General features: G+C 40.7%; 1 protein-coding gene across 1 annotated transcript in view; it reads right to left on the bottom strand.

Annotated features, from left to right (window-relative positions):
* Positions 1-7,901: 7,901 nt before the first annotated feature.
* HECA (hdc homolog, cell cycle regulator) overlaps positions 7,902-25,967 on the bottom strand; it is a 43,711-nt gene continuing 25,645 nt past the window's right edge. The window contains exons 2-4 of the mRNA XM_030809761.1: positions 19,190-20,230; positions 12,006-12,160; positions 7,902-9,602 (exon numbers count right to left, since the gene is read on the bottom strand). Of these exons, the coding sequence (XP_030665621.1) occupies positions 9,438-9,602; positions 12,006-12,160; positions 19,190-20,230 (1,361 nt within the window). The 3' untranslated portion in view covers positions 7,902-9,437. The remainder of the gene's footprint in view (positions 9,603-12,005; positions 12,161-19,189; positions 20,231-25,967) is intronic.

The following is a 25,967-nucleotide window of genomic DNA, read 5'->3' as shown; positions in this document are numbered from 1 at the left end:
AATGGATGGGACATAGGTTAGGCACATGTTTAACTTTTTAAGAAAACTGTGAAACTGTCCCACTAGCAGTGTAACAGAGTCCCAATTACTTCATATCTTTGCCAGCACTTGATATTCTTTTTAATTTCAGCCATTAAAATGGGTGTGAAGTGGTACCTCATTGTGGTTTTAATTTGCATTTCCGTAATGACTGACAATATTGAGTACCTTGTGTCATCATTCCTTTTTCTGTTAACGTGTTTGTTCAAATGTTTTTTGGGGGAACTTTTTATGTATTCTGGATACAAGTCCTTTTCTTCCAGTCTGTGGCGCTTGTCTTTTTATTCTCCTAGCAATATCTTTTGAGAAATTCTTAATTTTAATAACATCTAATCTATCCATTTTTGGATTTTACATTTATATCTGATCCATTTTGAGTTAGTTTTAAAAATATGGTGTAAATATGGATCCAGATTGTGTTACTTATATATTTTTGCATATGGATATCAAATTGTTCCAACTCCATGTTACATTATCCTTTATTCAATGAATTCTCTTTGTACCTTTGCCGAAAATCAACTGATTATAGGGTCAACTTGTTGATCTTCTTGCTGATTGTAGGTAATTATTTTCTCAACTAACTTCTTTTTTGATTTGCTGACTAACTAATGTCTGGGTTTGTCAAGGAGCTTTTACTATATCCTGATGGTTAAGAAACTTGTTGCAACAGGAAGGACAAGAGAAAGGACAAAGTAGGAAAGAGAGAGATAAGGGTAATATAGGCAAAACTATCACAACAGGTAGAAGAAAAAGGACTAGAAAAAAAGTGAAGGACATTATTTTAAATGGCATTTTCCCATCACCAAAGACCACCCTTAACCCAGTATGACTCTATCCTATGTTTTTGTGTGTTTTGTTTGTTTGAGACGGAGTCTCGTTCTGTCACCCAGGCTGGAGTGCAGTGGCGCAGTCTCGGCTCACTGCAAGCTCTGCCTCCCGGGTTCACACCATTCTCCTGCCTCAGCCTCCTGAGTAGCTGGGACTACAGGCGCCCTCCACCACGACTGGCTAATTTTTCATATTTTTAGTAGAGACGGGGTTTCACCGTGTTAGCCAGGATGGTCTCGATCTCCTGACCTCGTGATTCGCCCACCTCAGCCTCCCAAAGTGCCGGGATCACAGGCGTGAGTCACCGCGCCCGGCCGCAACTCTATCCTGTGTTTCGAAAACTTACGTCTTTAAAGTAAATTGCATTTATTAGGTAATTCATTTGTTTTCATATATTATTCATCAAAGGCATATGCTACTGCCAGTGTTTCTGAGCAGCTTGATAACCAAGATTGCTGTAACTCCTGCCAAAAGTAAACTGACCTAAACTGACCTTTTAGGTATCCTGTGCAGCCTTGTGGTGGGTAACTTTGTGATCTCCATTAAGTTTTCTGAAATATGCACAGTAGCCCCCAGGACTCCCACTATCCCACTCCCTGCCCAGGTCATTCTCTTTTTAGAACCATGGGGTTCTGGAGCCTCAGAGGAACGCAAGCCTATAGGCTTCACCCGGCTTTACTTCCCTCATCAATCACCTGCAGTGTCATCAGAGCTTCAGAAAAATATGCAATTTGTTAATGTGATGAAAATAACAAAAAGGCATAAAGCACTTATTCAACCAATGGTTTGGCAGTAACTCAGAATACTGCTAATTAGCAAGGGACAGCCCCCAAACCATAAAAATATTGTCATTCCTTAAGAGAAACATGTAACCAGCACTTTTTCCAAGACTATATGGAACTCCAATAAACCCTGATCAAGTCAAGCAACCCTCAACAGTCTGGGATACCAGAGCTTATAACAAGATTGTGAGAAATTGAAAATTAAACACACTTAAAGAAACTGTTAGAAAAGTTAGTCAAAAAGGAAAACCCTACCCAAACTGGATAGATCAATGCTATCAAATCCGACAGCTTGACATGTTTGAATCCAAAAATAACTCAGCTAGATCCCCAAGTGAACAAAATGATGAATTCTTGGTGTAGACTGTGAAAACGTCACCTTATACCGAGTTGTTCTTAAGCAATCATCTATCTTAACAAAAGAACAGATGTCAACAAATTAATGCATTAAAAGATGAGGTGAAGACACAACTGTTGATTTCAACTTTTTTCCCTTTTAGAAAGTGTTCTTTTTCTAAAACGGGATGCTTCCAGTGTGCTCATCACTCCTATGCAGAGGGCCCAGGTAGGCCTCACAGAATTACTTCTATGTTGGCACCTGTGTTGCTGAAGCAAGGGCTACTATAGCTTTTAAATCTACTCCCTTGTCACAAGCCCAAATTATTTCTCAACTGAAAACGAGGTGCCCATCCACTGATACATATATTGACCAAATCTGTAGTTCCCACACCCACAAGGCTCCTCTCACTTACTTCTGGGGACTCCCTGCTCTGTACAATGTCCAGACACTTCTCCTTCCATGTTTGTGTATTACACCCAACCTCCTAGGAGACAGAGTAGCAAACATAAGCAGCCATGTCTGCTCATTTCTGCTTGCTAACATAATTTCACAAAGCGCTGACTCCACAATGTGCAGCTCTCTGAAAGCATGCTTTGAGGACAGTGCAGTATTAGCAGACGGTCCTCCATGTCTCTTGCCTGGTCACTATATTCTTTAAAAGATAAATGACTCTAGTCCTTTCCTTTTCTAATATATAATGTCTGACAGGCTTAGTGCTTATGCTTCTGTAATCTATAACCAGATGTACTCTTACACCCAAACTTTGATGTGATTTTGCACGTACCGAACCTCCAGCATCTGTATATAAGCAGTGGGTTGAAGTATTTGTGCTGGAGCAGCCTGGCAGAATCTCTCTCAAAGGCTGCTCCTGGGCTACAGGCCTCAGCCTACAGTCTTCAGTAAGACTTCTGAATAAAACTACCTTTAATTCTTTAAAAGGTTGATATTTTTTCTTTAGTCAACATCAAGTTAGATAGATATTTACATATCTGGTAAAAGTGTACATGGCTGTAACTGACATTTTCTTTCCCTTAGTCTAAGTGCCATTCATATAGGCCCCCCAATTTGTTACCCTTAGCATCAGAAAATGAAATCAGTAAACACAAAATGAAAGCAACAACAAAAAAATTAACTTCAGGATCTAAAGTTCACATTTAAAACAGCTTCAAAAGTAACATGGACAACTGGCAACGATCTCTTCAGGCTACTAATGTCTAGATCTGACAGTTAATATGCTAAAGGTGGCCAGTATGCAAGTGGTAACAGAAAACAGAAGGGAAAACCGAAGAAAGCTCATGGATTCTCTACCTCTGAGCAAGAGTTAGCTAGCTGAATATGTTACCGAATCTCACTTTGAGGACTAGGAGTGGGAATACAGATTTAATTCCTAGTTAGTCATTAACTATGTGAACTTATTTAGATTTAACTTCTTTGGGCCTCAGTTTACCTCTAAAATGAGTACAATTGTCAAAGAAGTTTAACAAACATTTACCATGTGGGTAAAACAAAAAGCATAGCCCTTGCTCCAAATTCTGACACGTCTAAATTCTATGACTGTTATGGCTATGACTTTCTCACTCTTAGAATAATTGGGTTTATTAGGAATTACAATTAGTTGTATGCTTGATTTAGATATCTAAATTTTTAATCAAGTGTAACAGAACCACTTGAGATGGTGCTCATCACCAAGAAATGGTGCTATGGTAGCCAATTCCATTTGAACACTGATGAATGTAACCAGTGTCGTTTGACTGAACTTCATGAGACAAATTGCCTTATTTTTACTTTTGCTGTTTCTGAGGCTTAGCAATGCCAGGTAGAGCTAATATAATTACCACAATGCTAAAAGTTTCTACTAAAGAAAAAATATGCCTTAAAAATACATTACTATTTCAAATATTACATCTGTACAGCACTTTATTGTCCTCAAAGGTAGTTCACATTCAGCAGTAAGGTTTACCTCACTGCAGAGTTGAGAGAAAAGAAAAAGAAGAAAAGCTCAAGACAAGAATTTTTTCCCCCTTTGGAAATTTAACCCTTTACTAAACAGCCTACATAGTTAGCAATCTAATTGCTGCTGAATTTGCCAAATTTAAGTCAAAACAATATAAGCAAGATTTAAAGTAACGGAAACCACCAATAAGAAGTAAGAATTTTCTTCCATTAAACTTAATGCTTACCAATCACTATTTAACTTCATTTTTTTCTGCAACTTTTTTCCTTCTGCAGTAAGAACTGTACTTCCCTTAAAATTTCAAAGGAATTTTGCTGACCATAAATTACATCAGTAGAAATCATATCCCAAGTCCTTTATAAGGCTTTAAATAAAGTAAAATTTATGCCTCAGACATCTGCATTAGTAAGTAGCAGCACAGGCTTTGAATCCACTGGCAGACTCAGGACTTTCTTTACCCAGGTTTCCTCAACTTATCTTGTGTTCTAATGTTTGTGGATTTCAATCTATTGGCCAAGAATGATATTTGAATTGAAGAGGACAAGGAGATTTAAGGATAAACTATTCTTGATCACAGTATATGAAGTTAGCAAGACGTTCAATTAGACTTTTTTCTTTGCTTATAATGAAGAAGCATACGATCAAGTCTTTTCATTATGAAAATTGTTACAGGCCTAGGAAACAAAAACATCTGTAGAATAATCTATTGTCAAAAATAAAATCAGATCAAATTTTAAAATTGTATGTTTATTGTGCATACAAAAGAACAGTTGGAAAACCTGGAGACCTCAAACCAAAATGGTTAGAAGTCTGCGCACAGCAGTTACAGCACCATTTATAAAGCATAAGGAAGAAAGTATTTTCACCCTCATTTATAAATGGCTATTACCCGTTAACATTCTTTATAAGGAAAGCAGACCAGTTGTTGATTTGTCTACACAGTAGGCACTCCCTTATCCTTAGGGGATCCTTTCCAAGACCTTTCCTATACATTCATACCTATGATAAAGTTTATAAATTAGGCACAGTAAGAGATTAACAACGACTAGTAATAATATAGAACAAGTGTATGAGTACACCAGCATTACTCTTGCGCTTTGGGGTCATTTTTAGGTAAAATAAAGGTGACCTGAATACAAGCACTGCAATACCGGGACTCATCTAGCAGCCTCGTGACTAATAGGCATCGGACATCTACAGCATGGATCCACTGGACAAAGGGATGATTCGCCTGCTGGACAGGATGGCACAGGACTTGAGATGTCATGATGCTACTCAGAATGGTGCACAATTTAAACCATGTGAATTGTTTCTGGAATTTTCCATTTAGGTTGACCATGGGTTACTGAAACTGCAGAAGGCAAAACGGCAGATAAGGGGGGACTACTGTAGCTAGTAAGTTTGATTTCACCACATCATGCTGACAAGGCCTTGCACTTTGTTTTGTTTGATTAGAACTAGCATTTCAGGGAAATCAGGATGACTTTAAGTTTTGGCTATGTGGCTATGGGTGGTTGACCTTGGGGTATATCTAATCTTTATACTATCTATCCAATAGAATTCCCTAAAACCAGAACAATAATTTTGGACTATTCATATAGAATCAACTTTGTCATACAGAAAGCTTTTATTGCAAAGTGAGTTTACATGTGACACATGACTTGCAAGCAGCATAAAAAGTTGGTAGTTTTTATTAGCTGCAGGAGTGACTTTGAAATGGTTACCTGAATAGTGATCAAAACCTCAGAAAGCTTTCTCTTCATCTTTTCTGACCAGACAATCCCACTGCTCAAAAATCTCAATGAAAAATAAGGTGACAAACTAAAGACAGAGTACAATGTTAGTTTCCGGAATTTTATTATTTTTAATACATACATTTCACAAACAGAAACCCTCTAAAACCACACACAATTCCACAACCAAATGTTTCAATTTTATCAACATTCTTTAACTATTTACACTGTCTTTCCTCAACAAAAGTGCAATCCAAGACATCTTGACAAGAAATCTTTACTGACAAGAATTTATTTTTGAGCTGGTTTTAATGGAGCCCATTCGTTATATTTTCTTTCAATTACCTGGAATATTCAGTGAACAGGACCATAGAGATGAACTGGGTTAGGCAGCATCCTATTATAGGAAATAAAACACTAAACAAGAACACTTTCTCCTCACTTCCTTCCCAGCCTCCAATGAAAGTTACTCAACAGCTGCTACCAGGACACAAAACAGAAAAGCAAACTGGAGTTCTTGACCTAGACACAGGAGAACAGACTGTGTATTAAGAATCAGTCTTGCAGGACTAAACAAAAGATTTAGCAAATTAGTTTTGGTGCTCTAATAAGTATCAGTCTTATCTGTTAGTTTTAGAGTTCAAATACCTAATTAATAAGATTCTTTTTTGATGAGTTAATTTTCACCCAACATATATGAAAATAACTTTTACTCAGAAAATGAACTTCTTGCACAAAACCTAGAAGTGAAAGGGCATTTAAGGAAAGCTCCTCTGTAACTAGAATGGGATAATTCACCCAACTTCATGGCACCATGTCTATCGTTTAAAGTATAAACCCATTATATCAACTGCTTCAAATGTAACAAGAGAATGAAGAGGTGAGATGGCCTGAAGAGAAAACAATCAGAAATTGTCCTCTCACTAAACTAAAGTAGATCATTGTTACTTGTTCAAGGTATAAAATTCTTAAAAATAAATAATTAAAAAATATTAAGAGTAGACGAAAAATCACTTTGAAATTATTAGTCACTCTTAAGACTGCTTCATTTTACTGAACACTATTCATCAGAAAAATATAAATTGGATCTCTTGGGTAACTAATATCCTTTTAGTATCCTAACTACAACAAAAATAATAAACTTTTTTGATATATTCCAATTCCAACCAAAGTATTCAGGGCAAGCTTGGGGTATTAAGGTCAGTAGATTTCCAAAATAAGATTTATCTTCATGGTGTTGAATGCTCGATTATATTTTATTCCCAAATCGGCCAAATTTTGCCTCTAGACAAGAATGAGTCATCTTAAAGGCAAAAGATATTCTCAGATATGCTTCATGCTCTCATGCTTTTCTACTTTAGCATCGAAATAATGTCCAAGAGTAAACTTTACCCAATTACAGTAAAACCTCATCCTATTTATTGTTCAGGGGGTAGAAAGCCATCTAAAAAGGCAACATGGAACACAGCATACACTACACCGACAGCAGTTCTAAATTCAGGAGCTTGCTGAATGCAATGTATAGGTCAATTGTAAGCTTCAGAACAACAATATAAAGCAGGTTTCACTATAAAATTTTAGGTGGGTTAAAGATCAGCATCATAAATATTTTACTATTTAAATTCAGAAATAAAATCCAAATGGTATTACGAGGACAAGAAAAACTTAGCACTTTTTGCATCTGGGTACAGGAGAGAATCAATAAGGAAATAGTTAATTCACCACTACAGCTTTGTGCATTAAAGACAAGTTTGCAGAAAGCTATGTCTTACAATCCTCTTTTAGTTGCATCAAACACTGTCAGTTCAATGACTTTCTACTTCTTATAGGCATTTTATGCATTTCTTCCCACTGAAATGTTTTTTCAGATGATCAAACACCAACCTAGATGCAGCAAACCAAATCATCCAAATTGAAAGATGAAAAGTATTAGTCAATAACATTGGTTCTTTAATGCTGCGTTGTTTCAAACAAAACATCAAATACTTCATATAGAACTGAAACTTGGCTGGGCGCGGTGGCTCATGCCTGTAATCCCAGCACTTTGGGAGGCTGAGGCAGGCGGATCACAAGGTCAGAAGATCTAGACCATCCTAGCTAACATAGTGAAATGCTGTCTCTACTAAAAATACAAAAAATTAGCTGGGCGTGGTGGCGCACGCCTGCAGTCCCAGCTACTTGGGAGGCTGAGGCAGAAGAATTGCTTGAATCCAGGAGGCAGAGGTTGCAGTGAGCTGAGATCGCACCACCGCACTCCAGCCTGGGTGACAGAGTGAGACTCCGTCTCAAAAAAAAAAAAAAAAAAACTGAAACTCACTTGCAATATTGCCTAAATACTTCTGAAAAGAAACACCACACAGTAAAAAAAAAGCATAAACAAAATGAATAATATAAAATGTTCACATCAACCCCAAATTTGGCTATTCATAAAATGATTTTCAGCATTCTTTTAGCATACATGCACATCATACATGAAATTATCAAATTAATTTCTGAGAAATCATATTCCAATTCTATAAGGGTATGGGACGTCAGTCTATTTAAAGCATTAAAATCTACTGAACCAAAGGCTGTATTTTGGAATGCCCAATGCTCTGACTAATCAAGTTCTATATATATGATCATCTTTTTTCATCAACAGTAAGGTATCATGGGCTTTTTAGAATGGTCTATTTTTCAAACATACTGCTATGCATTACAATCACTGATTTTCCAAAACATACTTTTAAAAGAAATAGTAAAATTATTTTCTTCATCATCCTTTCACACTTTTCCCTTCCCTCTTAAGGTCAAATCTTTGATTTTGGAAACTCAGAATTAAATGGGTTAAACATGGCCATAAGCAATTTTGAGGACAATAAGTGTGGCAATTATTGGTTCTGAAGCTCACCAGTTAGATTCTGTGGCCGAGAGATTTACCTGTGAGAAGAATCTGACACCAAATGACACTTCAACAGTGCAACCTGCAATAAATCATCACTGCCCAAATCATGTTATTCATGGGTTCTCCTTAAGAGCTATATTACCAACTACAAAAACACAATTCAAATGATTGAGTTCTGCCTTCTTGCATTATTTCCAAATTCATTTCACATATTCTGTTATAGGTCAGTTTACCTAAACATATTTGCAACACTAATATCTTTCATATGTCTTATAATTTGGATATTATTTTCAGCATGAAAAACGAACTGGCAAATTACAATAGCGATAGAAACAGCACTTGTGCCACTTTCAGGTCACCTGTCCGTGTGAGTAAACTGCCTGCCCACGTGTGCTGCAGAACACTAGGGTGAGATAGACTAATGCACTATTAGCTCTCCAGGCACAGACTTACATTCACTTGTCACATATTTTTCCAAAGGCCCAAGGAAGATCTAAAAGAAGGTTTCCAGAAAGTTAACATTTTAGTAAGAGTTTCCTTCCAACTCCTATCAAGCTCTTAGTTTATAACCACAAATTCCTTTCCTAAATTCACCCCATCCTCCCCACCAACTTAAAGCTGCATCAAAGATTCTTGGTAAGAGTGAACCCCGACCCAAATGCACAGGATTACCCATCTGGGCTCTGGTCAAAACCACAGACTAACACTCGGGATCAAGACAGGGCAAGGGCAGCCCCTATTTTAGTGGCACACATACAACAAAGTAACTCTCCTTTAAATTAGAAAAGAAATTAATGTCACAGAATGTTTCCCTATAAAAGATATGTAATAAAGTAATAATATCAATAAAATAGCTATTACTAAAGCAAAGCTTTCATCAATAAGCTTCAAGAACTTTGAAGGAGGAAAATGGCTTCACGAAGTGGTAGTCCAGGTTCCCACAGTGTGGACACTGCTGGACGTTGCTATATTCGGAGAAGTACTGCATCCCGATCCTCACGTCGATCACCGGCTTCCCACAGTGCTTACAGTTCAGGCGGGCCTGGGGGAAACGGACACCATCAGCCACAACACCCCTCCGTTTCCCAACACTTGTCAAAGTCATCCAAACCAAAATGCTGGAAAACTGATCAAGGGCTTTGCAAAGCATCCCTTTTATTATCAAAAACAGGGAAATGGGGTATGCCTGAAAGACTCCCAACTTCTCTCCTGATATGCAGCACTGCTAGCTGTTTCACCTACTTATGAGAAGAAAATTCTAAACTACTACTGCCTAAACGCTCTCCACTGAAGTTCCCTAATAAGAAACCCCTCCCCCTGGATTTTAAGACAGTGGCTGATGCTGGCTTCCCTCACCCAAACCTCCACGAAACTTCTTTGAAATTTCATTTTTCATTCTACTCTATATAAAAGTTGCATTTTCTTTGATGTAAAAATAAAATCTCCCAAGATACTCAAGTAAAATTAGCAATCCAGGAAGTGCGGTGCTGGTCTGAGGCTTCTGGAGTTCCCAGCACCCTGCATCTTCACTCATGCCTAGCCTCTCCTTAACAGCACAGTCCTGGAACCTTTCAGCAACGCGTCCAGGACTTAAGTGAATAACCAGAAATTATACATAAAACAGACTCAATTTAGACTCATTTTAAAAATGTACTTAAAAAGTATAATCTCAACTTGTTCTCAAAATACTCATGGGAGGTAGGTAGTATTAGCTGACTTTTAGATAATGCAACTGAGGCACATGTGATAAAGTACCACGCCAAAGACCACGGTTAGAAAGCAGCAAGGCTGGAGTGAACCAAAGCAGCCTGCTGATCCTCAGCCACTGCAGGAACTACTTTTCTGTAACCTGAAATAAACACTCTTTTAACTACGTAATCTCTCTGAACAACATTAAAAGTGTGATTCTGTAGCAAATCCGTCTTCACCCTGTTATACCTTTCTGAGAATCAATTATTGCTTATTTTTGGCTACATCTTATTGAAGACTTCCCTTGATTCATTAGTAGCGTCTAACACTTGTATCCTCACTGATTTTTTTAAATCAACAATAATCGAACATATTTTCCATTTCAGTAGGGGGCCAGAAAAGAAAGGTCTGGGCTTCAATTGTTTTAAGGAAGAAATTCAGTGTATGGTGAATACCAAGAGGCTGGGTGTGGCAGGATGCTGTTCTGTTTTTCTTCCTAAAGACATGGAAATAATCTCATTGCCTTTCAATGGTGTACCAGAAAGAACACCAGAACAGGAGTCACACGGTGCAGTCATGGCTGTGACACAATGTATGTAGACCTGGGTAAAACATCCCAAGTTTGTAGGCCCCCACTGTTTGAGGAAATAAGGAGGTCGGTCTAAATCCCAGGTCCTTTCCAGTGCTAATCTTCTGAGTTAACAGGCTCAAACGTTCTTTCACTTCCTTATTTCTTTAATTTAAAAGATAATCCTCCACGGTGTGTGTGCAGAGGGGAGCCACTTCCTCTGGTTTCTCTCAAGAGCTGGCATTAAGGCACAATAACTATCATAAAATGCCACAGTGAATAACTACTGATAATAGTAAAGATACTCTCTTTACAAAAATCCAGCCATAATGCTAAAGACATAAAACTATACAGTAACTAATAAAGTATGTATCAGCTATTTGTACTAAAAAACCAGGCTGGAACACTTTAGAACAAAGAAAAATTTCTCTCCTGCCCATGAGAGTATCAAGGAATTATATATAACAAGCTGTTTTCTTCCCTAAGCACTTGAAAATAAAGCAAGATATTTCCAAGGATTTTGTCTCCTGTGATTCTATAGGTTATTTGTGTTTTCATACGTGAATACTTCCCTCTTTTTCTGATGACAGCTAAATTTCAGATGTCCTCATAGCATGAGACAATGCCTCCTTTTAGTAGTGCTTTAAGGATTACAACCTCAAACACCTTACAAGGCAGGCAATTCCTGGATAACTGTACTATCCCACAGAAAGAAAACAAGAAAATCCTGTCTATTTAAGAAAGTGACTTTCTTCCTTTTGAATAACTTTTTTTCTATTAGAAATTTAGTATAAGCTAATCATACAGAATCTTAGAAAATATACTCAAGCAAAAAGAAAACTAAAGGAACCACTCAGCCTCCCACCACTGAGACCATCTGGTAACAGGTTAGCAATTCCCTTTTCATGCTCACTTACTTACAAATGCAAGCATATTATTATGCCATTTTATAACCTGTTCTTTTGACCTAATATACTGGAAATGCTTCCCACATAATTATTTATTATTCTACAATATTCCTTTTAATGACCACATAGTATTCCACTAAATGACTACATTACAAGTAGTAGCTCAGCCATCATTGCTGGACTGAATTTCTTCTTTATTGCCAGAAACATCTTCCCTACATTCACGTGGGGACAGAAGCCTAATATCACCCAATGCTCCCTCAGTGTGTTCAATACCTACCTGACAACATGGAGAGGCAGCCAGGATGTCGTAGGTGTACATAGTGCCCAGCTGGTGCCAGCTGCCATCCCACCGTGACTTACACTTGATGCAGATGATCTTGTGAACCCCTTCCAGGCAGTCCACACACACCGCATACAGGTGCATGAGTCTCCCTGTGAACAGAAGACACAAGGCTCTGAGTGGCCATCATGGAAATCACATTTCATCTCCAAGGGGATAAAAATGTTTCATCTACCAATTATAAGCAAAGATTTTATCATTTGGATAAATATAAAAAGAAAAATCAATATTTAGTACACAAGCTGTCCTTTCAGGATAATGATTAATTACTAGCTGTTGTCAATGAAACATGTATTTTTAAGTTCAAGCATATTAAAAACTTGGCTTCAATTCACTTTTCCAAAAAGTGCTGCTGGACTTACGTAATGGGTCCATCCAAATTCAAGTAACAAAGCCACATATACTCAAAACCAGCCTGTACTGTATTCATGCAGGACTTCCTGCTCAAAAGTTTATGTTTAGCATATAGAGACTTAACCAACAACAATGATCTTGTCACAAGCTCTCACCCCCTGACAAGTCCCATCATAAAAATCAAAAGTCTGTCTTGGGGACTGATAGCCCAGAATTACACCACAACCAAAATTACTATGTTAACCATCCTTGTCCTCAAAATGCTCAGCCATCACCACATCTAATTTAGGAACCAGAATTATATCTTACTTGTAATTTTTTAAAAGAAGTTCAATGTCTTATTATTCACTGAGCTCTTAAAAGTTACAACATGATCCCCCTTCATTATTTGATAACATCTTAATGTTTATAAAGGAAAGATGTCATCCTAGTGTATATGGAAGCATCACAGTTTAAATAATTAGGAAAGAGTCAGAATGCCCAGAATCTGCCCAGGAAACGTATAACAGCAACATTTCTGCTCTCTGTGTGGAACCCAGGGCGCTTCCCCATGTTAAAAACTACCATCAGGATAACACGTAATCCTAAGTGGCCTTGTATTCAGAATGTGTTGCTCACTGCCATCAGTCAGACTATGGATCTTCAGCACTCAGTAGTAAGGACCAACCTGCTCCTTACCGGATGGAAAGGTATGTATGTTCTATCTACAGTACTTAGGGGGAGCCCTTCGTTTGCATTTGCTTGCATGACCCCCTTCCTCCTTGAGGGCAAGAACCATGTCTTATTCATCCTTGTAGACTCAGTGACTAGCACAATGTCTGGGATGTGGAAAGCACTTTATAAGTGTATGTTGGGTAAATGGATGGGGCATATTAACAGCCAAAGACAGATAACCTTGGGGGCCTTTACGCCAAAAGGGGGAAGGATGACAAGAACTTCTTGAAATACCACCCACCTCTGCTCTACCTCATTGAAAATAAAAGGGTCTCACATGCCACATCTACTCTGGCCTCACGGCATGTTAGGAAGTCCGTTCAAGGATCCAGGAGCCACTGGGAAAAACTTCATTTGCACTCTCTGTCCTGAGTACTCAATGCAATTCCCAAACATTCCCAGGTACAGAGGCCACAGCTGAGAAGGGTAAGCGCAGCCTTCCACACAGAAGTCAGGTGTTGCTAACAATGACCATAATGATGAAGACAGAATAACTTTTACTAAGAGTTAACCGAGGGTATGGCACTATGCTACCAGCTCCATGTGAATCATTTCATTTAACACTAACAGCAACATTACAAAATAGGCATTACTGTTGCTTCCACTTCTGAGAGTAGGAAGTGAGGCTTACAGAGCTGAGCAGCTTGCCCAAGTTCATAAGATAATTAAGTAGCAAGTCCAGACTGATTCATGTCTCTCGGATCCGTAACCTACAGGCAACTCACTGGAACACCTGGTCTGGACTGAGTCTAGATTTGTTTCAGTTCTGCTACACATTGTCCTGACCACAGAGAATTCTGAATTTCTAAACCCTTTGTGAATTTAAACAAAAAGGCGATTCTTCGGAGAACAATCATATGTGGTTCAAAGTGGTAAAGAAGCCCAATAAGAACTTCTTAATTAGATCAATCTTAATAAATTATTAAAGCTAAACAGAACCTATTTTCAGAGGAAAAGAGAGCAAACAAAGTCCAGAGACAGAGTCCGGGGAGGGCAGTGAGGGGTAGGGCAGGGCGAGGGAGTAGTAATCCAGAGAGGGCCACTGAACACAGCAAGTACTGCAGCAGCATGTCAGCCCTGCATGCTGTGCAATCCTGTGGCCTGCAGTGTGGCCCTTCTATTGGAGTTGAAAATGCTTTAAAAAACACATGGTCAGGCTAGGCACAGTGGCTCATGCCTGTAATCTCAGCACTTTGGGAGGCTGAAATGGGATGATCATTTGAGGCCAGGAGTTCAAGACCAGCCTGGGCAATAATACAGTGAGACCCCATCTCTTAAAAAAGTTTAGGGCTGGGCGCAGTGGCTCACGCCTGTAATCCCAGCACTTTGGGAGGCCAAAGGGGGTGGATCACCAGAGGTCAGGAGTTTGAGACCAGCCTGGCCAACATGGTGAAACCCTATCTCTACTAAAATATAAAAAAATTAGCTGGGCATGGTGGCGGCGCCTGTAGTCCCAGCTACTCATGAGGCTGAGGCAGGAGAATCGCTTGAACCCAGAGGCAAAGGTTGCAGTGAGCCGAGATAGCACCATTGCACTCCAGCCTGGGCAACAAAAGTGAAACCCCGCCACAAAACAAAACAAAACAACAAACAACAACAACAACAAAAGTTTAAACAAATTAAATAAGCCGAATGTGGTGGCTTGAGCCTGTAGTCCCAGCTACTGGAGAAGCTGGGGCAGGAGGACTGCTTGAGCTCAGCAGTCCAAGGCTGCAGTAGCTATGATCACTCCGCTGCTTTCCAGCCAGGGTGACAGACTGAGATACTCAAAAAAAAAAAAAAAGAAAAGAAAAATAGAAGAACACGTGGTCAGTAATTGGTGATTAAAGACATGATTTACATTTTATTACTACAAATAAGATGGCATGGATTTCTCAAAGATGTGGCAATAAAAATGCTGATATGTGGTCAAGACCTCACTTGTGGCAATGATGACTTCTCTGTTAATGATTAAACACCCTGATCTTCAGGTTTTACATCAAACCTGAAGTTTGTATCTTTGTGGTGCACATCTAATGTGCGCATTATCTATTTATGTATGTCTATGTTTTGATGTGTACATATACCCACACGCAAGTACTCAGGCCTAATTTTCACCTCTTTCTTCATCTGCTCCCTGAAAGGTACTCTCAAGATTTGGTCGTGGGTTTATCATATCCTCCTTCCTTTTCTTTCTCTTTTCTTCCTATCCAAGAGCTCTTCCACCTTTAGGATTTTAACTACCACTGTTATAAACTCCCAGTGTTCAACCCAAATGCTTATTTTTAACCGTGTTTGCTAGACATCTCCACACAAAAGTTCCAACATCCCTTCAAACCCAACACACAGAAACCTCATCTTCTGCCCACAAAACCAGGTCCTTTCCCCACCTTTATCTACCCATCTCCTTTCTCTACTCTTGCACCATTTATCTGGTCTAGAAACAAAGTGAATTTTGTTTCTAAATTCACAAGCTGTAATTTTTCTTTAAAATAACCTCTTGACAATATCCCCTCCCTTCCATTCTGTCCACACCTTTTATCTCCTTGCATCTAGACTACAAAGTCTCAACTCGGTCTCTAGATCCCACCCCTTTCAATTCCCGCACCTTTCCTCCATGTGACTGCCTGCTTTAAAAACACACTGAAAATCTTTCCATTCACATTCATAAAGAACATATAGCAAAGTTCTTTATTATGGCTTGAACGTACTTCTGCAATCTGTTCTCTCCCTTTTCTCCCTATCCTACTCCTTTCCCACTCTAGAACACCCTTGGCTCCAACCAACCAGTTCTCTCCCTATCTCCTGATCACAACCTGCCCTTCTTCTTTTTAACCACCCTTCCTTTGCTTGCAGGCACTCCCTCCTCATCAACAAACACCTGACCTGGGTAGACCCTCTGCTTACCAAGATCCAGTCTACCTTTTGACATCAGCATTCATACTGCCTCTTTTTATGAACCAAGCCAAAGTGGTCCCTTCCTCTGGAAATTATAGGACACTTAATGTACATCATATCCAGGTGTGATACTAGAACTTTAAGCCTGGTAAGTTAGTTACATTTTATAAAAGCATCTTATCCTAAGATTATAAATTGATGACAAGCAAGAACTGATAGTACCCAGCATGTGTGAAATCCGTAAGTTTGATCAACTGATGAATGGATTACATGAAAATAATTTGTCCATCATGGATAGAAAAAGAACACTACTATTCTCATATATGCTGTACCCATATTCATCTTCATAAAAATGTTTCAAGTTTTACAATGGAGAAATAAAGGTGTTTCCATCCACTTCCCTCTAAAATTACCCCCAAACAGGATAAAAAAACAAAAACACGAACTCCATCTTCCATGAAACAATGAGGTTATTTCAACCCTGAATTAAACTATATGAAGTCAGAAAGTAGACTGAGGGATAGTAAATGGTTAAGCTCAGAAACTGGACAGGCACCGGGGAGTTCGTAGGGAGCAATAAATTACAAACAACCATAAATTCTATGCAGCACTTTCCATCAAAAAGCAGAGTATTTCAGCATCATCTGAACCTGGGCTAGACTTAGGACTTATACTGATCAACAAAATGTGACAGGAGTGATGTTACTCAGTTCCAAGCTTAAGCCTCTAGAGAGAGACTCTGCAGCTTCCACTTACATCTCTTGAATCCTATCCTGAGAGCAACATGTGAAAAAGTCCAAGCTAGCCTATTGGAAGATGAAAGACTACATGGAACAGAGACAAGCCATTCTGGCTGAGGCCCCCTAAGCCAACCTAACAATCCACCCACAGAATTGTGAGAAGTCATTAAATTATCCTTTTAAACCACTAAGTTTTGGAATGCTCTGCTTTATAACAAATGCTAAAAGATACAGGGAGTTAGGTACAATTCTCAAAATGAAAGAGACTACTCTGCAATTTCAGCTCCCTTTCCTTGCTCAGAAAGATGGCACAAGAAATTACATACATGAAACAAGAAGAGAATGCATTAAAAAGAGCTCTTGGAAATTAAAAATGTAAGAACAGAAAATTTTAAACTCCGTAAAAACACCAAAATAAAAAGTCAAGGAAATTTTCCATAAAGCAGAATAAAGAGATGAACAGGGCCATGTGTATATTTATTATATATCCTTTATTATATATAAAATAAAGGAGTTCTCCACTCCAACAAAAAAATAATCTAAGGGGTCTAATATCTGATTAATCAGAGTTTCATAGAATTTTTTAAAAGTGAAAATAGGGTAGTGGAAATTATCAAAGAAATAATACAAAAACAAATTTATCCAAATGGAAGATGGTAAGTTTATAGAGCCAAAGGACCAAGAGAGTACAGAAAGCACGACAAATAGAGAAAACTGTGTAAAAGACCCACATATGGTGAAATTTCAGAACACTGGGGATATACAAAGAAAATCTTAAAACCTTCATGGAGGGGTGGAGATGGAGGCAAAGACAGGAATAAGAGTAACATCAGGCCTCTCAAAATAGCGACATTGTAAGATGGGAGACAGTAAAGAAATGTCTTCAAAATTCCAAGGGGAAAATATGTATAACTTAGAAGACTACAGCCAGCTAAATAGCGATGGAGAGTGAAGATAAAATCAAGATATTCTCAGACGTTCAAAGTCTCAAATCATCTATTCCCATGCTCCCTTTCTCAAAAAGCTGCTGGGGGATGTTTCCTAAAAGCTGAGAGAATAAACCGAGAAAAAATAAAATATTGAGATCTAGGAAACAAGATTTTTAAAAATAGGACAGAAATGAAGGCATTCCTAGAAGGACAGCTACGTGGTACACCAGGTCCTGTGTGCACCAGGACAGGTAGAAGCAGGAGGGTAAGAGTCTCCACAAGGGGCATTTTCAGGGGCAAAAATTTTTTTCCAAAAAAAATCTGACAGGTATGTGTGAATGTTTTTGAAAGATGGTTTGTAAAGCTGCTGGAGAGTGAGAACTAGCCAAAGTTAAAAAAAAAAAAACTATGCAAATGAAGATAATCAATTAACCCTAATAAAAACAAAAGGAGTCCTAGAATATACGGTACTATATAATAAGATAAAACCCTATACTTCTTGGCTCAATATTTAATATATATATTCACATTAGTAAACATTAAGGATTTAACCAATAACTGTAGTATCTCATCCTGAGAGGAAGGAGGAGAGAGATGCACAGTCATCCATCTTCAAAGCCAGTCAATAAACAGATAATATGTAAAGCTGGAGAATGAAGACAGCAGTATTTACAATCACGATGTCAAAAACTTGAAGCATCAGCTAAGATTTGAAAATGTTTGTCTGGGTACTGACACAGCAGGGTTGGTGGGAAGGAGACAGGTGGGGATATATCATTTTTACAACAAGCTTTTTAGCACACATTTAAAGTGTAAACATGTTACATGTGATATGTCTCATCTTTATGGAAGTTCAGTAGTTGTACATGAACTGACAGATTTCTTATACTAACCAACCTCGTGTCATTCAACTTATGGCTGAAATGTACCAAGTCCTTATATGTCATCCATAGGAATAATAAGCTTCCCCATCGCCCCTCCTTCCACCACCACCACCGGGCTAATGCCTGAGCTTTCAATAATCCTGTTTACCTTTTGCTGCTATCAAGACACTCTCATCTTTCACAAACTTCAAAATTAATTCAACTAATCTAAAAATACCTTGGCCCTTTTCTGACCACTGCTTTTCCTCACTGTTATGTTTATAAGGATCTAAGAGGATACACAGCTAGCTGGGCCCATTAAACAGGTTTACAGTAAGTGACAAATATGCAACAACTCCACTAATTTCCTTCCCCATTATGCAAAACCACACACTGGTAATCCTCTCTTCAAATTACAGAACACACAAAATTATCCGCTAGGGCAACTGTACTTGGTAATGTGACATCAGGGTAAAGAATCACCGCATCACTGGGTGAAGCTGAAATATTCAAATGTTACCTAGCACCTGACTAGAACAAAAAAACAACATTGGTGAAAACTACACCAAAACAGAGCAATCCGTCTTGTTTGCTGTTTGGTTTTTAACAAGCAGAAAGCAGGCAAGGTGAATTAACACCTATACCTTGAAGGTGACAAGGAACATCATATTCGATCTCATCATGTCTCGACGGGCTTAGGAACAGAGTTCCATCCACCAGTGGGAACTGTTCGAACACCGGGAGCGCCCGGTGGCACAGGGCACAGTTTACCACGTTTCTGTGGCTGGCACTGAGTGCGGCCAGAATGAACTTCCGCAAGTCCTCCCCCTGGCCCACTTGGGCATCGTCTTCCATGCGCACGTGGAAAGTGTTCAGCTTGTGCCTGGGGATGTGAGTGAGGAGCTCGGAGAGGTCCAGCCGCCGAAGGAACTGCACGGGGGTGTCGAAGTGTCCCCCCCTGTGAACTGACAACCCCGCAGGGCTGTAATCAAAGTGGGCATTTCTGAACACATGGCCCCCAGCCATGGCCTTCTTGTGAGGCTCCAGATGGATGGCGTTCTTTAAGAACTCCCCGAGGTACCTGGAGGAGCGGGGCCCGCTAAAGTGGGCAGGAGAGAGGATGGAGTAGCCCGTGGGTGGGGACTGGCCTGGGGAGCCGCCGGGGGAACGGGCACCGTAGGCTGTGGCACCCACTGCCTTCTCCTGGGAGTTCTGCCGGTCCATGGAATGTCGGCGGGGGAGGTCGTGGCTCGGGCCTTTCTGGGGCTTATTTGGGGGCCTGCACTTTTTTGCCTCCTCCGCCGCCTCACCAGGAGGCCTCCCTGTGTTCTTCTCAGAGCCAGACTTCTTCTTTTTCTCGTCCTGCATCCGCTTCACCTGATACCAGTCTGTGTCCTTCTTCAAGTGGCCCTGGCCACAGCGGCAGGAGCAGAAGCGGAAGGCCAGGTCATAGCCCTTCTTTGTCCACATGTTCTGGCGGCATTGCTTCTCGTTCCAGCTGCGCGCGCGGCCGATGCAGTTGAACTGGACGAGGATGCTGCTCTCCCATTCGTAGAAGCACTGCAGGTGCATCCAGGTGCTGCAGGGGCAGTGCTCGTTGTTGCACACCACCTTCTGGTAGTCGTCCTTCTCCAGGTCCACCGGCCTCCCGAAGCTGCAGATCAGGGGAGTGGCACATGGGGCTTCTGGGGGAGGAATAAAGAGAGAACAGATTTCAGATTTTTGGATTAGGGATATTCAACCTGTACTTGCAACAGTATGCTATAAGGTTTTTCTAAGACATGAATATAATGAAAGGCGGTTCCAGGGTTCCTTTAAACATGAATCACTCCAGTGAACCAGGGAATAATATGACGAAGGTACTTAACCAACCAGTCTGGTGGAATCTCTAAAAAGGACCTTTAAAGCCCTTCATCCCGAGCTTTAGGTTGTCCTGAATACCAGAAAGCCTCTGGAACATAGACGGTCTCATGCCCATTTCTCGTCTAAGGTGGTCTGACACCTAATGGCAGGGATATTGAATCAAACTAATTGTTGGTCTACACAAAATTACAAAGCCAGTCTGTGAAGGAAAAAAACAGAATTCTTCCAAAGCTATCAGGACAGGAAGTGGGAACAACATAGTTGTACTCTATCTTAAGTACATGTCCCACACACACAGTGCAAATAGCCAAGCCAGTTCCCAGAAAGGACAGAAAACATGGTGACAGAAAGTAGAATCCACTAACCCAATTCTTAAGAAATAAACATGATTCACGGATATGGGAACTCCACTGATTCCTTATAGCTATTCAATGATAACTGAACATCTGAGCTTAGAATTTATTTCTAAAATGTCAAAAAGACATGATAGAGTCAGTAAAAAAAAAAAAAGGTGGTTGCCACAGGGGGTAGGGGATGAGCAGGTGAAGCACAGAGGATTTTTAGGGCAGTGAATCTATTCCTATGATACTATAATGGCAGATACATGTCATTATACATTTGTCAAAATCCATAGGATGTACAATACCAAAAGGGAACCCTAATGTCAACTATGAAATTAAGTGACAATGATGTGTAAATGTAAGTTCATTGATTGTAACATATGTGCCATTCTGTGTTCATAGTAGGGGAGGCTGGAGGAGGGCAGGAGGTATATGGGAACACTCTATACTTCCAGTTTTTCTGTGAACTTAAATCTGTTCTAAAAAATAAAATCTGTTTTTTAAAATGAGAAATAAAAGGACATGTATGTATAAGTCCCGGTTCCATGAGATACTAGCTGTGTAAAAGTGAACTGGTTATTTCATCTGTTTAATCTTCGATTTCTTCAACCATAAATGGGCATAATTATAGTAGCTACCTTACAGAGATTTTCTGAAGATTAAAGAAGAAATGCTTATAAAGAGTTTAGCACAGTACCTGGCACATAAAGGACCATTAATGTTGTTGCTGCTGTTCTTGTCGTTAGCTGACTGTGACACAGCTTGGGATATTTTTATTTACAAAAGAAGCTGTGTAATGAGGTGGCCAGAGGTGGAAAGGGCTAATGCAGAGATGGCAAAACTGACCAAATGTGGGGCCAAACTGGGAGACTGAGAGTCTCATAGTGCAGGACCAAGGAAGCAAACCTGTTGCCACAGGCCCAAAAGAGTGGCTGCCGGTTGTACGAGCGGGGGTTAGTATGGCTTACAGGCCAGGATGACAAGGGTGCTTCAGGGAGTCACACAACTAACAGCCTTCCCCACTTGTGTCTTGGCATTTCTACAATTTTCAATACAATTCATCACTCCCTTACATTCTTGCTTGCATTTCCGTAGGGTTTTATACCATGCAGTTCTTTTGCCTCCCAATCCCCAAAATAAGTACTCTCCAGGACCAGTGCTCAGCATTTCTCTCCTCATCCTCTAGGCAGAAGCTAAAAACTACATCACCAATTCTTAATGAGGGCACTACTGGCATCTGGACAATTCTCTTCCTGTAATGCACTGGACATCCCAGTCCAGCACACTACAGGAAGCAAGCATCACTGGGCCTGAGCACTCAGTATCCGTAGCCCACCCACCCCACCTTCCCCATCATGATACCCGCAATGTTCATAACACTTTCAAAGGGCAATATTACTACACTTTGAAGGGCAATACTACTCTCCCAATTGGGAACCACTGGGCTTGGTCATGAAGCAGTTTAGATTCTGTGTATAGATGACAGAAGCTAAAGGCAGACTCCCAGCCTCAAAGTTCTGCTCTAGAAAGCTCCCCTGGTGGCAGCGTGGGGCACGGTACTGGAAGTAAGGAGGCCAGAGGGAGGGTGCTGTGGGTTGAGAAATGAGGAGTGCCTGCGCTTCAGGAGCAATGTGAGAAGACGCTGAGAGAGAGAGAGAGAGAGAGAGAGAGTGTGTGTGTGTGTGTGTGTGTGTGTGTGAGTCCATGCTGACGGACAGCAATGTGGGAGCAGCAGGGCAGGGAGGACGGAAAAAGACTTAGGGCTGCCCTATTTAGGACCCACCGATTTGGAAGTGCCTGTGTACCACTGAGGTGGAGAAGACATGAATTTGACTGGAGCTCAAGAGAGCTAGAGCTGTGAATACAGATGTGGAGTCACTCACCCACAGATGAAGGTCAAATCCCTAGGACTAATGAGATGCCCAAGAAAAATGTGAGGAGTGGGCAGAAACCACAGGCCAGGAAAAGAATCCTGGGATGCAAGGACTGGAACCAAGGCTGGAGGAGAAGATTCCCCTGCAGAGACTGGTAAGAAATGAACTCAGAATTTACTGAAAAACAAGTCAGGAGAGAATTATGTCCAGGCAGTCAGAGGACAGCGCAGTGGCTCACGCCTGTAATCCCAGCACTTTTGAAGGCCGAGGCGGGTGGATCACCTGAGGTCAGGAGTTCGATACCAGCCTGGCCAACATGGTGAAACCCCATCTCTACTAAAAATACAAAAATTAGCTGTGTGTAGTGGCGCACACCTGTAATCCCAGCTACTCGGGAGGCTAAGGTGGGAGTATCATTTGAATCGGAAGACGAAGGTTGTAGTGAGTACAGATTGTGCCACTGCACTCCAGCCTGAGTGGCACAGTGAGACTCCCTTTCAAAAAAAAAGAATGGAGAACTGCAAAATGTCCCAGAGCACCAGGTAACATCGGTGCTTCTCCACCTCTGCACTACAGACATTTGGGCTGGATCTCTGTTGTGGGAGCCATCCTGTAAGATGTCTAGCAGCAACCTCACTGTCCATCCCATAGAGGCCAGCCCCACTCAATGTCTCCAGGCACTGCCAGGTATCCCCTAGCGGGTAAAATCACCCCGAGTTAAGAACTCACTAGATGCAATAAGCCTGAAAAGTCCCAGCCAAAATGAGCGGTGAGCCAGGCACTGTCTCCTCAGGGAGAACAGCTCCAGTGGAGGGCAGGTAAGAGGTGGACAGTGAGGTGAAAAGGCAGAAACAGGGAGACTCCAGGAAACTCTTTCCAGAGGGTAACTGTAGGGCAGGGAAAGAGCACGGGCAGGGGGACAGAAGACAGCAGAGGCTGAGCCTTAACACCATGTTCATGAGCTCAGGGAATACAGGCCAAAACCTCAGGACAGCTTAAAGACATATGAGAGGGAACAAACCATGTGACTCCTCTACTCAACAACCTTCCCAACCTTATCCCTGCACACTGAACCACAGACACAACATTCCACCAAATCAATCAGCAGAGGGTGGTGGCAATGTGGACCCATAAAGCCTGTACAAATATTAGTTCTGTCATATGTTACAACTATCCCCTTCAGGTGTGGGATTCCAGGGCCTTGGCAAAATGGCCCTACACCAATTTGTCTACCTCTATGTATTAATATTTGATCACCGTGGTTTCCCCTTAATCTTCATTTGTTCAAATCCCATTCAGCCACTGACAGCAATTCACAGTTCAGACTCCACAACCAGACTGCCTGAGTTGGAATCCAGGCAGGATCATTTATGAGCTACATGCTCTTGGACAAGTTACTTAACTTCTCTTTGTGTCAGTTTCCTCTGTATAAAATGCAGAAAACAACAGAATGTACCTTAAATGGTTCAGAAGAATGAAATGAAAAAAACTATACACATGAAGTGCTGAGAAAGCACCTGGCATCTAGTAAACTTCCTTCCCATTCCTACTGCTTCAAGGCCCACCTCTCTACACACCAATTTCACCAGGATTGCCCCCCTATCCTGACTCCAACCCTTCTCCTCCCCTCCCCGATGGTCTGGCCCCAATCTTACTTGAGTCCCTCATATCATAGGGACTCTCTTCATAATCCCCACCAGCTGACGACTCAGGAGAGGAAGCCTCTTACTCATCTTAGTGTTCCCGGCACCACTGGGCCCAGGCTTTGTAAAACTCCAGTGTTGAATAAAGTCGCATTAAAGACACTGGCTCACCAAACCCACACATGACAAGAGGAGCAGAAGTGAAAAAGAGAGCTGTAATCCTAGACAGTCAGACCTGGATGTACTGAAGCACACCAAAATAAGTAGAAGAGTGGTTTGAAACTGAGTAAATTCACCAGTCACCTGGGCTGTGACCTTTAGAGGCCTTTAAAATGTTAATTGGTCAATTATTAAGTGTAGTTGTTTTTATCTTGATCCTTCAGATGAAGAGCCTTGAAGTGAATGTCACTGAAATGTAACCACAATAACCAAATTTTACTAACCCAAGACCAATAAAATCAAATTAGGCCAAAGGAAGATCTAACTAACATTTGCATTCACAATTCACATACACATTCCAAGTGTAAATGCTGAGACTGACTTGATATTTCTTTGAAAAGTATTTTCACATTAAAGAAAGGTGGATTAAGAGAGGAAAAATTCTGTATCTTTTCAAAAAGCAGCAAATATATCATTTAACCAATACTGAGCACTTCCTACATGCCAGGTCTTGAGCTAAGAGCCCTAATGGTCTAACAGAAGTGCACGCATGAAACACAGACGAGGTACCACAGCTGTGCCCCGTCCCTGTCCCTTTAACAGTGTTTGTCATGTTCACAGCCATGCTCCACTGTTTCCTAACCAGCAAGCCTCTTCCTTGTATAAAGAGCCCCCACTCCAACTTGGCAGCCCTGCTTGTTTATAGTCAGCCACTTTGATGTGGCCTTGCGGGTAGCTTCAAAAACAAATACAAGGCCAAGAGCATGTTAAATATGCCCAGTAATATGCACAACAGACACCTCACCCTATTACACACCAGCAGGGTGAGGCTCCCAGGGAGACAGGCAAAATGGGGTAACAGGGTGGGCCTCAGGAATAGTCAGAGGATGTCTGACAATGCTTTTGCCGAGGTGTGTTGTCCTCTAAACTCGGACATTATTTCCTTCAAGGTTCGGTTCAAACATACCTTCCTCCCTCATTAGCACCACCCCCGCCCCTGACACACACACACTACACACACACATTGTCCAAACTGGAAAAGCAGCAGGGAATAATAGACGAGAGGTGTCTGGTGCCAGGTCTGCTCCTGATTAGTTGTTTGACATTGAGCAGTTTTGTTTCCTCATCTGTAAAGTGGGGATAAAATGCTTGCCCCATTCAGCTCATGTACATGTAAACACTTTATAAAGAGTAAAGTTTCATAAAAATGTTTACTTATATGCTACTTCTACCATAATTTTATACCGCTGTATTTCACTCCCCAGATAAATGCAAACTGCTCCAATGTTTTCTACTTTTTCTAATGTTTTGAACATGCCATACAGTAAGTGTTTAGAAAATAAGTAAGTATGGCCAGGCATAGTGGCTCACGCCTGTAATTCCAGCACTTGGGAGGCTGAGGCCAGAGAATCGCTTGAGGCCAGGAGTTAGAGAACAGCCTGGACAACATAGTGAGACCCCGTCTCCACAAAAATTTTAAAAAATTAGTTGGGCTCAGTGGCATGTGCCTATAGTCCCTGCTACTCAGGAGGCTGAGGTGGA

This window comes from Nomascus leucogenys, chromosome 3 (genome assembly GCF_006542625.1).
Source record: "Nomascus leucogenys isolate Asia chromosome 3, Asia_NLE_v1, whole genome shotgun sequence".
Taxonomy (NCBI): Eukaryota; Metazoa; Chordata; class Mammalia; order Primates; family Hylobatidae; genus Nomascus; species Nomascus leucogenys.
The sequence above is the reverse complement of the archived record's forward strand: the minus strand, read 5'-3'. Positions and strand labels throughout refer to the sequence as shown.